The sequence below is a fragment of the Channa argus genome, chromosome 8 (assembly GCF_033026475.1).
Source record: "Channa argus isolate prfri chromosome 8, Channa argus male v1.0, whole genome shotgun sequence".
Classification (NCBI taxonomy): domain Eukaryota; kingdom Metazoa; phylum Chordata; class Actinopteri; order Anabantiformes; family Channidae; genus Channa; species Channa argus.
Window position 1 is genome coordinate 1748976 of NC_090204.1, and position 12880 is coordinate 1761855.

General features: G+C 37.5%; 1 protein-coding gene across 1 annotated transcript; it reads right to left on the reverse strand.

Moving 5' to 3' along the window:
• Positions 1-1916: 1916 nt before the first annotated feature.
• On the reverse strand, positions 1917-11011 carry scp2b (sterol carrier protein 2b). The gene is made up of 5 exons (XM_067513284.1): positions 10853-11011; positions 9726-9816; positions 7373-7502; positions 7041-7120; positions 1917-3956 (listed from the first exon to the last, which is right to left on the reverse strand). Exons 1-5 carry the CDS (start codon positions 10873-10875, stop codon positions 3861-3863), a joined length of 420 nt encoding a protein of 139 aa, XP_067369385.1. The 5' UTR covers positions 10876-11011; the 3' UTR covers positions 1917-3860.
• Positions 11012-12880: the final 1869 nt, after the last annotated feature.

Below are 12880 nucleotides of genomic sequence, written 5' to 3' on the forward strand. Positions count from 1 at the left end.
TATAATCGGTTTACTGGATATTAACTTATTTTAAGATGTTTTAACCTGAGAGGGACATGCATGATTAATTTAAGAGCATTTGCACTTGAATTTCTTGAAAACCAGGTAGTGGTTTACCTGTTGATTAAATTGTTGCAGATGAATGTTCTGGTATGTTTTACATTTCACTGTAAACATACAAGTTCCTTAAAATTAATATTAACTAGTTGAACAACGTAATACCCATGTCAACTTTTGACTGAAGGAGTTAATGTGATTTGATGTGTGCTTGTTTTTGCAACTTCTAAACCGCATGTATGAATGTATTTAGTTGTAAATTGATGGATTTTTGAAGATTTGATTAACTGTATGCACCTTATATAACATGCTGAAGCTGACAAATAAGAACACATCTTGTTTGCAGACTTGCATTCTATGAACATTATCCAAAAGCAATGTGCCATTATTTGCTTAGGTTTTACAATATGCCGGTAAATTATTCTCCCTAGAAAAGTAGAATAAAACCCTACAGTCCTAAAACCATCAGTGCTTCTCTAACATGCTTTTCTGCCTTTTTAAAGCAGCAGTGATCAAAAGCAAATAAAAAAAAAAGATGAATCAGTTTTATTTTAAAAGCCTCTGGATGCTCTCTACAATACGAGAGACATGTGCACAAACACTGCATCAGGAGATCTTTTACATTTAGGTAAAGTCTGTCTTTTGAAACTGAAAAAGTGCATGAGGACGTACTGAATACAACTGCAGTGAATCACCTTAAAGTGGCTTCCAGTATCGTTTTGTAGAATATAAATCTCTGCAAGCTGTTTGCGCTCGAAGTGCAGCCACCAACTGAAGACAAGAATGAAGACAGTGATGGATTCTTGGACTTGGGCGGACAATCCTGGGTGGTTAAAGTAAGTTTGATTGGGAATTTGGGGGCCTCACTCATTGACAGTAAGTCTGCTGAGCTGCTGTTTTCATGCTCAGAGAGAGAGAGAGAAAAAGAAGAGAGAGACCTCACTTTGAATCCATGAACGTGGAGAAAACACACTCTGATCCATGCTCTCGCTATTACTCATCTTATTATTTGGCAGGCCGTTTTCCCCTTGGTGGGGCTCTCTGGTCACTGCTACATGTTTTAATAAGTTTCCACTCTTTCAGTGGAACATGTTCAGACAACTTTCTCAAACAGATTAATTTTCAATACATCGATGGCCCTTTCCGTGTCATTCTTCAAGAACCTGTGCAGAACAACAGAATTTTGTTTTTATAAAGCTCAGTAGGGAATATTGAGACCTCTCCTTTTTGGAAGAGAATGAATTCATACATACACTGATACACTGTACCCCTCCTGATGCTGTAGCACGGAAACACAGTCCAACAACCCCAGCAAGGCAATTTTTGTTGCACTTTCTATCAATTACTCCTGGGATATTGCCTGTCCTGATGCACAGAGCAGAGGTCCTGTCTGCATTCTTATAAACTAATCCTTTTCATCTTTTACTTGAAGAAAAAAATAGTCCGGTGTGCATGACTCAGGGCAGCTCTCTTTTATCCAGTAATAGCAGATTCAAGTCTCATCCAGAGAATGATGGTAATTGTAAAAAGATCATCCAGTGTATCTCCCCAGCTGCTGCTCTCTGCTCTCACTGCTAAACAAACCTTGCAAATTCAACAAGTGTGATACTAGTATTGTGTGGTGTAGCATTTACAGCTTTGCAATTTGCCACGTGCGTCTTGTGGAGATCAAAATGTTTTCCACCTTTATTGCATATAGAAAAAATTGTGCTGTTCCAAACTACCCAGTTAAAAAAAAAAAAAGAAAAAAAAAGAAAATATTTCTTTTAATATAACACAGCACATCTTGCAGGAGGAAAATAATTTCCCAGAGCACAAATAACACTGTATACAAGCTGAATCACTGCTGCAAACTGGCAGAAAGTATCAAACATTTTATTCAGGTCAGGGTCACAATGACAATAGAGCAAGCAAATACATCATGGAAGGTAACTGAGGCCTTTATGTGGAAGAACAATGAGTAATGAGCATCACAGCATAATAAAAACCACTTTACATTGAACGGGGCACTACACCGATTTAGTTCCATACTTCCTCAAAACCGTAAATGTTAAAGATGTAATATTTTTTTTAAAAGGTCAGATGGATGCATGTTTTAGAGTTTTAGCTAATTACCCACATCGTTAGAACTCAAAACCTTGAGGTTTAAAACAAGTTGTCTGTTATAGGTCTGTTGTCTTATAACAGACAACCAAAATAACCTGAAATTCTCACTCTGACATCATTACCGCATTAATAACTATGACATAAGGTGAATATGTGTATTATTAGTGGAATGCACTTTTAAGAAGCCTCCTTATGTTTGGGAGGAAAAATGAGATATTAGAAATTAATATTTCTTGTACCATAATCTTTTAAATGAAGCTGGAATGCAACATAAAAATTGGAGGATGAGCAATACGTTTTTACGTCTTAACCATGGCTTAAACGCAGGTTTTTAAGTACAAGACACCTGATCAAACTGGAGGGTAGCACTGTAAAATAGTAGCAATAATTTTATTAGTTATGAAATCTCCCACTCAAAATATAATAACCTCTATGTGGCTCCAGAGCAAGACCCAGAAAACTACAAGCCAAAGCTGCGGTGGAATCTGGGTCAGAGCTAGTTAACAGATTTGTCTTTTAGCCATGCTCTGCCGTTTACAAAGGAAAAACTACAGCGTGGCAGTCTGGAACCAGGTCAGTGCAGCGCTGGAAAAGTGCAAGGTCTTCCAAACGAGGGGAACATGCACAGGCCGAGCCAACCGGACCGTGACATCCAAGTACTACTGCATCGGAACAGAAGGGCCATTATTGTGGAAGGTCACACTTAGAAAATCTCAAATAAATAGGACTCTTTTAAACCGTGTGACAGGAATCATCTGCGTGTGTTAATATTTTGTGTAGCCAGGAGTGTGATGATGTGAATTTCACGTCTGCCCCTTCACACTGAATAAACAGTGATGGTTATGTTGGGACATCTGGCCAATATTTCCATCTTAACAGCTATAAACTCACCATTACCGTTCGATCATAAAATACCTTCATCTTGAAACAACAGAGCCAGCATGTCGTCAAACCCACTTTTACGTGCCATTTCACAGCTAAACTGTTCTGGGCTTTTTGTTTATGTCTGCTAAATTATTAGAAACATGAAGTCTACGGCAATTAAGTCATTGGTGTCTGCTTAGTACGGTTACTGCTTAAGTGAAACAGATGTGAGTCGAGACGGCCAATGGACCTTGCAGCGAATATATTTATTTACCAAATATCTTTCGGGGATTTGCAAAATAATGATATCATGGCAGACAATTAAAACACTGGGCATGCACAGTGGAAAACATTTCTGTCGACGGCTAAAATCGGAAATGAGGAGGCACTTAGACTGTTGTAGCCAAGATTGTGGAACATGACATCAATCTGCTCTATTTAAAACTTTTTCCTGATACAACACAGTCAAAGAGAAATTTGGAGAGTTATAAAACAGTGGACACAAATAGAATTAGCATCAAAAAGTAGGAGCCTCTACTCTTGTGTACTGATGGTATTATCACAACAGGGCTTGCAGAAAGCCACTACTTTAGAGAATTAGTTCTACGTCCATCTATATTATTCTCCACTGAGATTGGTGGGGCTGCTGACTAATCCTCTGGCTGGTCAGTGAGGTGACTAGTAGTACAAATGGTTCAGCCCATGGTGTTGAGAAGGTTTACAGAACTGTAACATTTATCGGACACCAGATTTGTTGTTAAGTTCTTGGTGGTTATTACTATTCAGAGAGAGACGTCCAGAGACTTAATTATCATCTAGCTTTGACGTCTCAACTACAGCTTGGCTTTGGCTGGCTGCAGCTGCAGGCTTTGCAGCTTCATGGCCAGTCCCATGTTCCCCGTGATCTTCAGCTTGCCCTGGAAGAACGCCTGTGAATCAGAGAGGGTGGTGAACGTCATTCACACAGTTTGATATCAAACAAGAACAAGCACAGTTTTTTTTTGGTCAGTGTGGGAGAGAACTACATGCTGCTGGTTTTAAGAGTTACCGTGAGAGATTAACTCAACCCAGGGAAAGTGGGGCAACGGCAACAACGGCTTATGAAATGTCAGGAAACTGCACGACACACAGGCACTGAATGGGTAGAGTTGGACAATTTAATGTTTGTAGTATTTCATGTCCAAATGTCTAAATGATGGGGGATAAAGCAGTGTTCTTGGACGGTGGCAGCTTTTCGCTTTATATAGTGCAGTGGGCTGGTGGCAGAGTAATCAGAGCTGTGTACGTCGCTCGTGTCACTCCTCTAGTACCAATGACCTCGATGGGCCTGAGGATTCAGTGTGTGTCCATCGTAATTTACAGCATGAAAAAATTCTCACACACACAATGTCAGAAATAAGATGCTGAGAACGGAAGCACAAATGAAGAGCTCTCTTTTGGTATAATCAAAAACTGCATCTAATAAAATGTTGTGTTATTGGTTGTTACATCATTTGTTTTGCTCTGATAATAAATAATTATGCTAAACATCATCTTTAAAAACCGCAACAATATTCAGTCACTACACAAAAGCTGTGGATACGGAAACAGAAGGAAACAATGCAATTGCTGGGGACTAATATACATTTAGTGCTTTACTGAGTATTTGGGGCAGCAGTGTATGACAGTGACAGTGGATGTGGGATTGGGTCATAAGATAAGATAAGATAAAGATAAATGTCCACTTATATGGCACGTACGCTAACATTTTTAGAAAGTACACACTTGATAGTATCATGACTTTTTTTAGTTTTGGTCTCTTCATTGGATTCGCTGAAACTTTAAACGTCAATATTTGTAACAAACATCCAGTGCTGAAACAGTCTCTGCCTTTCTGTCTTTTTTTATTAAGAGGTCATCAAATCTCATTAAGTGGTCAAGTTTTTCTCTTTTCTCGGCTCCCCACAGGAAAACCTGTATTATGTTTTTCCTATTACTCAGCAACGGCTTTATGGCCTCTGGTCTGAGCGCAGCAAATTGGCACCATCAGCCCATAATGATGCAGCAAAGTGTTTCCTCTCAGAGACACCCAGACACTAGCAAAATATCCTTTTAGTACTACATCTAACCGGCAAACAAATCTGGTTTTCGAAGGATGGGACACAGAGCGATGTGTGGTTAAAAGGCAGAAAATGACAGGAGGACATACTACTGTTAATTACCAATAGCAGGTGTGTTAGACTGTACAGACTTAGAGAAAAGTACTTTAAAATGGAAAGTTTTTATGTTCAACAGGTGTAATGATAATAATAAAAAAATTCAAAGTGACAAACAGTGATCATTAACTACACTGAAGAGAACAAAAACCTAACAAGCACGAAGCATGAAATAATACTACTACAACTAATAATTATAATAATTAATTGCATCTTTTTCTTTTAAATTGTGAATATTTGCGTAATACACTGTCAACATTTGTGTTGAAATATAAAACTTTTTATATATAAAAAAAAAAAAAAATGAAATCAACAAATTGGGAAAAGAATTCAAGACCATATTTTTTTTAAAAGCGTTACTTTGTAAATCACATCCCTCAAGCAGCAATACACTTTAACATATGACATATACCCTGTGGCCTGTTAATCAAAGTAAATATCTAACCTGCCATCATGTAGCAGCAACTCGCTGCATAAATGCTCACACATATATTGAAGACGCTGAGAAGATCAGACTGGAATCGGGGAAGAAATGTGATGTCAGCGCACCAACATTCTTTACTACAACTGTCTCTTGACATTTTTTCATGGAAAAAGAACAAAAGAGGAAATACATCCCTCCGCATTATTAACAAGACAGGACAGAGGAGAACAGCCAGACTGATCCAAGCTGACAGGAAGGCCACAGTAACTCAAATAACCACATGTGCTGTGCAGAAGAGCATTTCTGAACATGTCCAACTTTGAAGTGGATGGGCCACAGCTGCAGAGGACCACACCAGATTCCACTCCTGTCATCCAAGAAGAGGAAATGGAGGCTCCAATTGCGCACTGAACAAAACTGGCTTGACTTATTTCAATTTTATGCCACAGCGTGTAGATAGCAGGGTCAGAATTCGGTGCAAACAACAAGTATCTGTGGATCAATGTAGTTTTGGCTGGAGGTTGGTGGTATGATGCTGTGGGGAATATTTGTTAGGCACCTTGATACCAACTGAGCATTATGTGCCACAGCCTCCCTGAGCATTTTTGCTGACCGAGCATCCAGCAGAATCCTGCACATAATGTTCCAAATATTTCAAGTTTTACAAATACTTGCTGTTATTACAGATTTAATTTTCTTCAATACATCTTTTAAGAAACATTTACTTCTCCACCTGATTATGCTACAGGCCAGCGTAGCTTCCCTTTTCCATCGCAGGTTTGTGGTTGGGTAATTTCGAGACAAAGAACAGTGATGCAGCTAAGACAATTAAGTGATTCAATTGATAAGATGTGATTCCATTCAGAGGATGAAGCAGCTCCAAGTCTACCATCAAGAAACCCAGCAAGAAAAAACAACAAGGGGATTTTCAAGCTCCTCACAAACTCATTTGAAACTACAAAGCTACTAGCAACTACATATGCATGGATCAGGTCTCCATGTAGCCTTGTTACAGCAATCTCTTCATATTAATTTTAAGTATCATGTCCTCCTTATTGTGTCAAATATTCCTCGTGGTATCAAAAATCTCATTGAATTTCTATATTTTTCAATGTATCATATGAAAGTCAGAAATTCCAGTTTTGTGAGATCAGCATATTATTTGGAAGTTCATATCAGCTTGAAAGTAACGTCTGTTGAGGTCAGTAAGATGTTTTAAAATATTTTTTTGAGAGGCTTTTGTTGTTTTGTTTTATTTCTGTGGTATAATTGGATTTGCACCTGATATCTTAGAGGACATTTTGGAGCCAATAACCAGCAGGAGAGCACAGACCCTTGTGCAAATAATTTTCAATACTATATACACTCAGTCCACGCCAAGGCTGAATACTCACAGTCTGTGGGTTCATTTTTCCTGTCATCAAAGCCAACAAATCTGAATCCGACATGGAAATGGTGCAATCTGCTTTCTTAGCTACAGGGCAGAGATACAGGAGACAAATTTAATTAAAAAACATCAACATCCTCCCTAGTGATACTTATTCAGGGACTTGCAGGTGTTTGAAGGTATCAAGGCAAAACATACAGTGAAAGTATCATGAATTCATGGAAAGATAAAGCAGAAAAACAGGCTGTACAAGCCTCACTATGTGTACACAGAATTATTAATTTCCACTGGGATAAGAGTAAAAGCCTGATAGTTTTCCAGGACGCTGAGTTTACTTACCAATATCATTGTGAACACAGCCCTTGCCGTTCTTCACATCCACAAGCCAAGTTGCCTCCTGTCCATTTGGGCCATCCTTCACTTTAAAGGCAAACACTCCCCCAATCTTTTTCACAAACTGCTCTCCTTCCTGCACAAAGGACGCAGTGAGGTGACATACAGTAACTTGTACAGTATTTCTGGCATAGTTAGTTAAGGATTGAGCTTTTTATGTTTTTGTAAACAGATTTAAAAAGAACTTTTATTATTATGTTCTGATTTCAGACTGATCAATTTGTTCATTACAGTGTTTAATCCATTTCCATTAATCCATTAATCCATGTTCCCCTGATTTCCACCCTAACTACTGAATGTATGCAAAGGTTCATCTGGATGCAAATGTTTACCTGTTTAAAAGTTCACAAAAACTTCAGAAATAAAAAGCAATATAAAAGCACTGAACACAAAGATATGAAATCCGACCTATACTGTTTTGGACCACTGAAATACAGGGCAAAGAAAACTGAGAGCAAGTTATTGTAAATATGAGCACTTTGTTATAAAATGTGTCTGATATTCACAAACACAAGCAAACAAAACGTTTTTAAGAGGACACATTTGTTAGAATTTAAAAATACACACGAGTTGCATCCAAAAACAAGCAGCCTAAAGCACAAAAATAATTTCAATGACTTTTAATTTAAAAGGTTTTTGCGACAGAAACAACAGAAATGGGAAAATAGCAGATCTATCAGGGACGTGGGACCTGAGGAGCATTATGCTGCTGAAATATGTCAATACAAATGCTAAAATCTAAACTACCTCTCTGTAAATTGTGATGATGACAATATGGAGGGCATAGGGCAATGCGATGTGACCAAAAATTCATTAACAATATATAAATAACACTATTGAGATTTTACTTTTTTATATTCAGTGATATTATGGCATGGAATAGCCTATTTCTTATAATAATTTGAATTATATACTTGACAAAAAGATACATTTTCTCTTTTTCAAATGACCATGTCACAAAATGTACAGCATAATGTTACAGCTCTGATCCCAATATTATCTCGATATTGTTTTTTGAGTTGGTGGGAGGGGGGTTAGTCTGTTGTAGGCACAGTGGCGAGCAAAGTGCAGGCTCCACTACATTTTGATTTTCTCCAAAAGAGAAACATTTGCAATCCCAGTTAAAATTCATTTACATTTTTAAAAGAGCTTAAAGATCATTTAAAGCTAAAATGTTTTTCATGCATAGGAAGGAATAAAAACACAAGGAATGATCAAAGTTTAAGGTGGATTGAGTCACAACATGATCTCAGAAAGCATTCCATCTTAAAAGTTGCTGGTACCTCCCAGTAGCTGTTCAGCAGCTATAGCTGTGTTGTGAGCTAACATTGACTAGTTAAAAAAAAAAAAAAGAACGTCCGCGCTACACTTTTATAGATTCGAATGATCCCTGTACTGCATGTTTTCCTCAGAATGGATGTTTAATGCTGCTTTATTTGCTCTGCGCAAGTAAGCAAATTACATCTTTCAAAACACAAACTTTATTCACCTTCACTCTCCTCCATGTGTGTTTGTGATGCTACACTGAAGCATCTGCGTCATGTGGAAGGAAGCTGCTTCATGCTGCCAAACAGAGTGTGATTTGCGTAAACGATACAGCCTAATAAGAAAAAATAGATGTTTTTCTGTTGACATATGATTTTGTCATATCGCAAAACCCTAGGCAATTAAAATATTAATTTAAGGTTTTTTCTTTTTATAGTTGCCACTGTACATTTAATACAATCTATTTCTGTTTCATATTTAATTCAATTCATTCAGATGAAGCGTCTATAATTCTCAAATGAAAGCTGTGTGTTTTTCCCCGGTGTGTGTGCATGCACAGATATGACAGGTCTGGACAACTTGTGAATTTAACTCAGACATCAGATACAATTTTAAATGAGAATATCAATGGACCTAAAACTTTCTTTCTTTATGGGATTTGAATAGAAAATATATAGAAAAAAAAATCGACTTCCCTCTCAACATTTAACAGCAGTCCTGATAAGATCAAGCTGGCATTGTTGAATTTCCAAAAACATAACTGATTAAAAGCAACTGATTGTTTTGTACTATGGATTGATCCAAATTTGCCAACATGAGGCTATAGACTAGAGGCCAGACTAGTTTAATGTAGTCTGGCAAGACACAATATAACTGGATGGATTGATGAATCTTAATATTATTGCCTTAAAGCCTTTTGGGTCCCCCCAAAATAAAAGCTTCAAAGAATACATACCAGTAAAAAGTCAGAATAATAAAAAGTCACAGGTCTGCTATTAACAGTATTGTGTCGTGCTGTAAGTCATATAATCACCTCCTGAAGCTTCTTGTTGATTTCCTGGAACACTGCATGTGCCTTAAAACCCTCCAGTTCACCACTAGCACTGGTGTAAATGGCTTGGATCCTTGATACAGGGAAGACAGGGACATGGAAATGAGAAATTAAAGTTAGCAATAAAGAGAAGCGATGAAACATAGCAGAAAAAAACAGCCATTTGCAAAAACCAAAACAACTTCTGTTCAAAAATGTAACTTAATACTGTATGTTGTAACATAGCTTTTGTTTTTAGGCTATGAATCTCATCACTCTACCAAAGTCAATTTCGCCACTGATTCTGAGGTGACTACAAGTCAAAACCGACTTAACTGTCACATCTACAACGGAATTACAGTCTGTTAAAACTGTAATAACTACATTTGACACCTTTGCTGGTTCATAGTCAGTGTAACTATGTAACAGACAAGTCACTTCCAGCTAAAACCAGGATGTCACCACCTTTATGCTTATGTAACTACCACGTTGCTGGTCGTTCACAAGCACCACTTATTTTTAAAAAATGCAGAATTAGAGTTAGGTCCCCAGTATTTGATTGCATGAATATAAATGCACTGATATTATACTGAAGCTGGGTGTCTGGAAATTGAGTTGTCAACAAATACAGACCCTCCTGTGGGCACCCAAATCTGCAAACTGCCATAGGATAATGGATAATGGATTAGCATAGTAATACACAGCAATAACAATGATATTTGTTATGTGTCGTTAGGATGAAGATATATCTGATGACCAACAGCAACAGATACGTGTCCTTATATTGTCTGAAAAAGTTGGACCTAACTAACGTTACGTAACTTAATAACGAGCTAATTAGCCATTTTGTAACCTGCAGACTGTGATCGCAAACTAGCTAAAGTCTTGTAGCAAGTAGTTAAAGAGCTAAGTCAACATACCGTAACATAATTAAGTTATATTACATTAGCGTAACATGCACTCTAGCGGCTAGTTTGAATTTAACTAATAAATTAAAAAAAACTGTTAAGTCAATGTTAACGCAAATTACCAGGACAAAGAGGACACTTAAATCATTAACAATCAATTCATACTTTTAGCATACAACCCGTCGTATTTCGATTATACCGTGAAAAGTTCAGTATTCTTACCGTGGAGTCTGTGTTTCAGGCATTTTGTTTTTTTAGCGTTAAATGAACAAACAGTGCCTCGGCTTTAATGCAGGTTAGAGGTTAGCGTTAGCTTGCTGCAGGTGTTTGATGCACACTTCCGCGATCCTTCCTACTTTCCGCAGATCTTCAGACTCAACATGTCGATGTCAGATCACTCTGAGTAATCGAGTAGATTGTTTTGCAGGTCAGACGTGATAAGTAACTTAGTACATTTACTCAAGTACTGTAATTACAGTATTAGTTCTTTACTGGAGTATTTCCATGTTAGGCTACTTTTCCATTTACTTCACTACAATTTAAAGTAAAATATTGCACTTTCATGTCTACAGCTTTAGTATCAGATGTTGATACTTAGTCGAAAATATAATGATCTAATAAATGATGATATATTATATTATGGACTAACCACCTGTTAGTACATAAGTCGCTAGGTAACTTTGGCCATTATTTTGAAGTATATCTTATTAAAGTTTTTGCAATAGTCTTTACTTTTGAGAGTTTGTCAAATAAATTTGGACTAAACTGCTGAAAAAAGCTGGAATATACTGTCTTACATGAGCATTAGGTGGGGAAGGACAAAGCATGTCTCTCGCCCACAGACACCCTGGGACCCTAAACAGGATTAATGGTTATGTTTCAGTATGTTTTGAGGCTAATACTTGCATTTCGTTCACTTTCAGTTTTAACCTGCTCATCAGGTCATTTCTTCTCCTCTACCTCTCAACTTGCTCGCCCCACTAGTTCTGTTTCAGATAATCTTCATGGTAATTTACATAGCTCAGGTATCCCAGTTAGAACCACTAGTAGGACTGCGAAACATATAAGGATTAACTCACAAAACTCCAATAATAACCTTGTGACTAAAGCTCCAGGACCAGCACCTACATTAATGCAACACAGGAAGCTGAACCTGGCTGTGATTAATGTGAACTCTCTCTCTAATAAGACTTTCATTCTTAATGATTTCATCTCCTATATGGACCTAGATTTCTTGTTTATCACGGAGTCCTGGCTACGACCGGGTGAGCACAGTCAGCTGGCCGAGCTGTGCCCTCCCAGTTATGATTAGTTGCCCCAGAGCCAGTGGATGAGGTGGTGGACTTGTTGCTACTTACAGGAAATTCCTTAAATGTAAACAGATATCATCTAGTGAATTTCCTCTGTTTAAGTGCTCCTGTTTAAACTCAGTGGCCCATCCCCAGTTTTATTTTCTTTTATCGTCCCCCAGGAACAGCTAGTTCCTTCTTGTTGGAGATTTCAGATTTTTTATCTGGTCTTATTTTAAAGTATGACAGAATTGTTATTTGTGGTGACTTCAATATACAATTCTTCTAATAATCATGCTACAGAATTTTTAAATATAATACAACTATAATATAATTTAACTCTTTTAATTTTCAGCAACATGTAGCTGGTGAAACTCATTCAGGTGGTCACACTCCTGAACTTGTTTTTAGTCTGGTTTTCGGGATTTCAGAACTGAACATTTTGGATTTGTCTGTATCTGACCATAAGCTTATTGTTTTTAGCTGTGAATTACAAATTGTTAGGGACTCTCTACGTCCCAAGGGTTCACGTGTGTTCAATGAGCATTGTGCCATTAAGTTTTGTACTCTTTTTAATTCTGCGGACGTGGCATTCCTGGACTCCACCTGCACTAATGAAATAGTTGATTCGTTTAACTCACTTTACATGTCAACCTTAGACCTTACAGCTCCTTTAAAAAACAGACCAGATCCCCTTGACCAGGTAGCAACCATGGATTAATGAGAACATACAAAAATGTAAACAAGTATATAGAAGGGCTGAGCGTAAATGGAAGAAATCTGGTCTTATAGTACATTTTATTATAATGAAAGAAAACATATTACTTTTCAAAAGGATGGTGAAGGATGCCAGAGCCACTTACTTCTCACAACTCATCTATGCCAATCGTCAAAATCCCAGATTTCTATTTCATACGGTTGATAGGCTGGTTAACCCTCTACCCCCTCATGCCTCTGCCAA

Excerpts from the sequence above, each read along its gene's own strand:
- scp2b (XM_067513284.1), bottom strand. The coding sequence starts at position 10,875 with ATGCCTGAAACACAGACTCCACG. Across the intron at positions 7,503-9,725 it reads TCAACAAGAAGCTTCAGGAG|GAAGGAGAGCAGTTTGTGAA; the intron begins GTGATTATATGA and ends TCCTTTGTGCAG. Across the intron at positions 3,957-7,040 it reads GAAAAATGAACCCACAGACT|GCGTTCTTCCAGGGCAAGCT; the intron begins GTGAGTATTCAG and ends TCTGATTCACAG.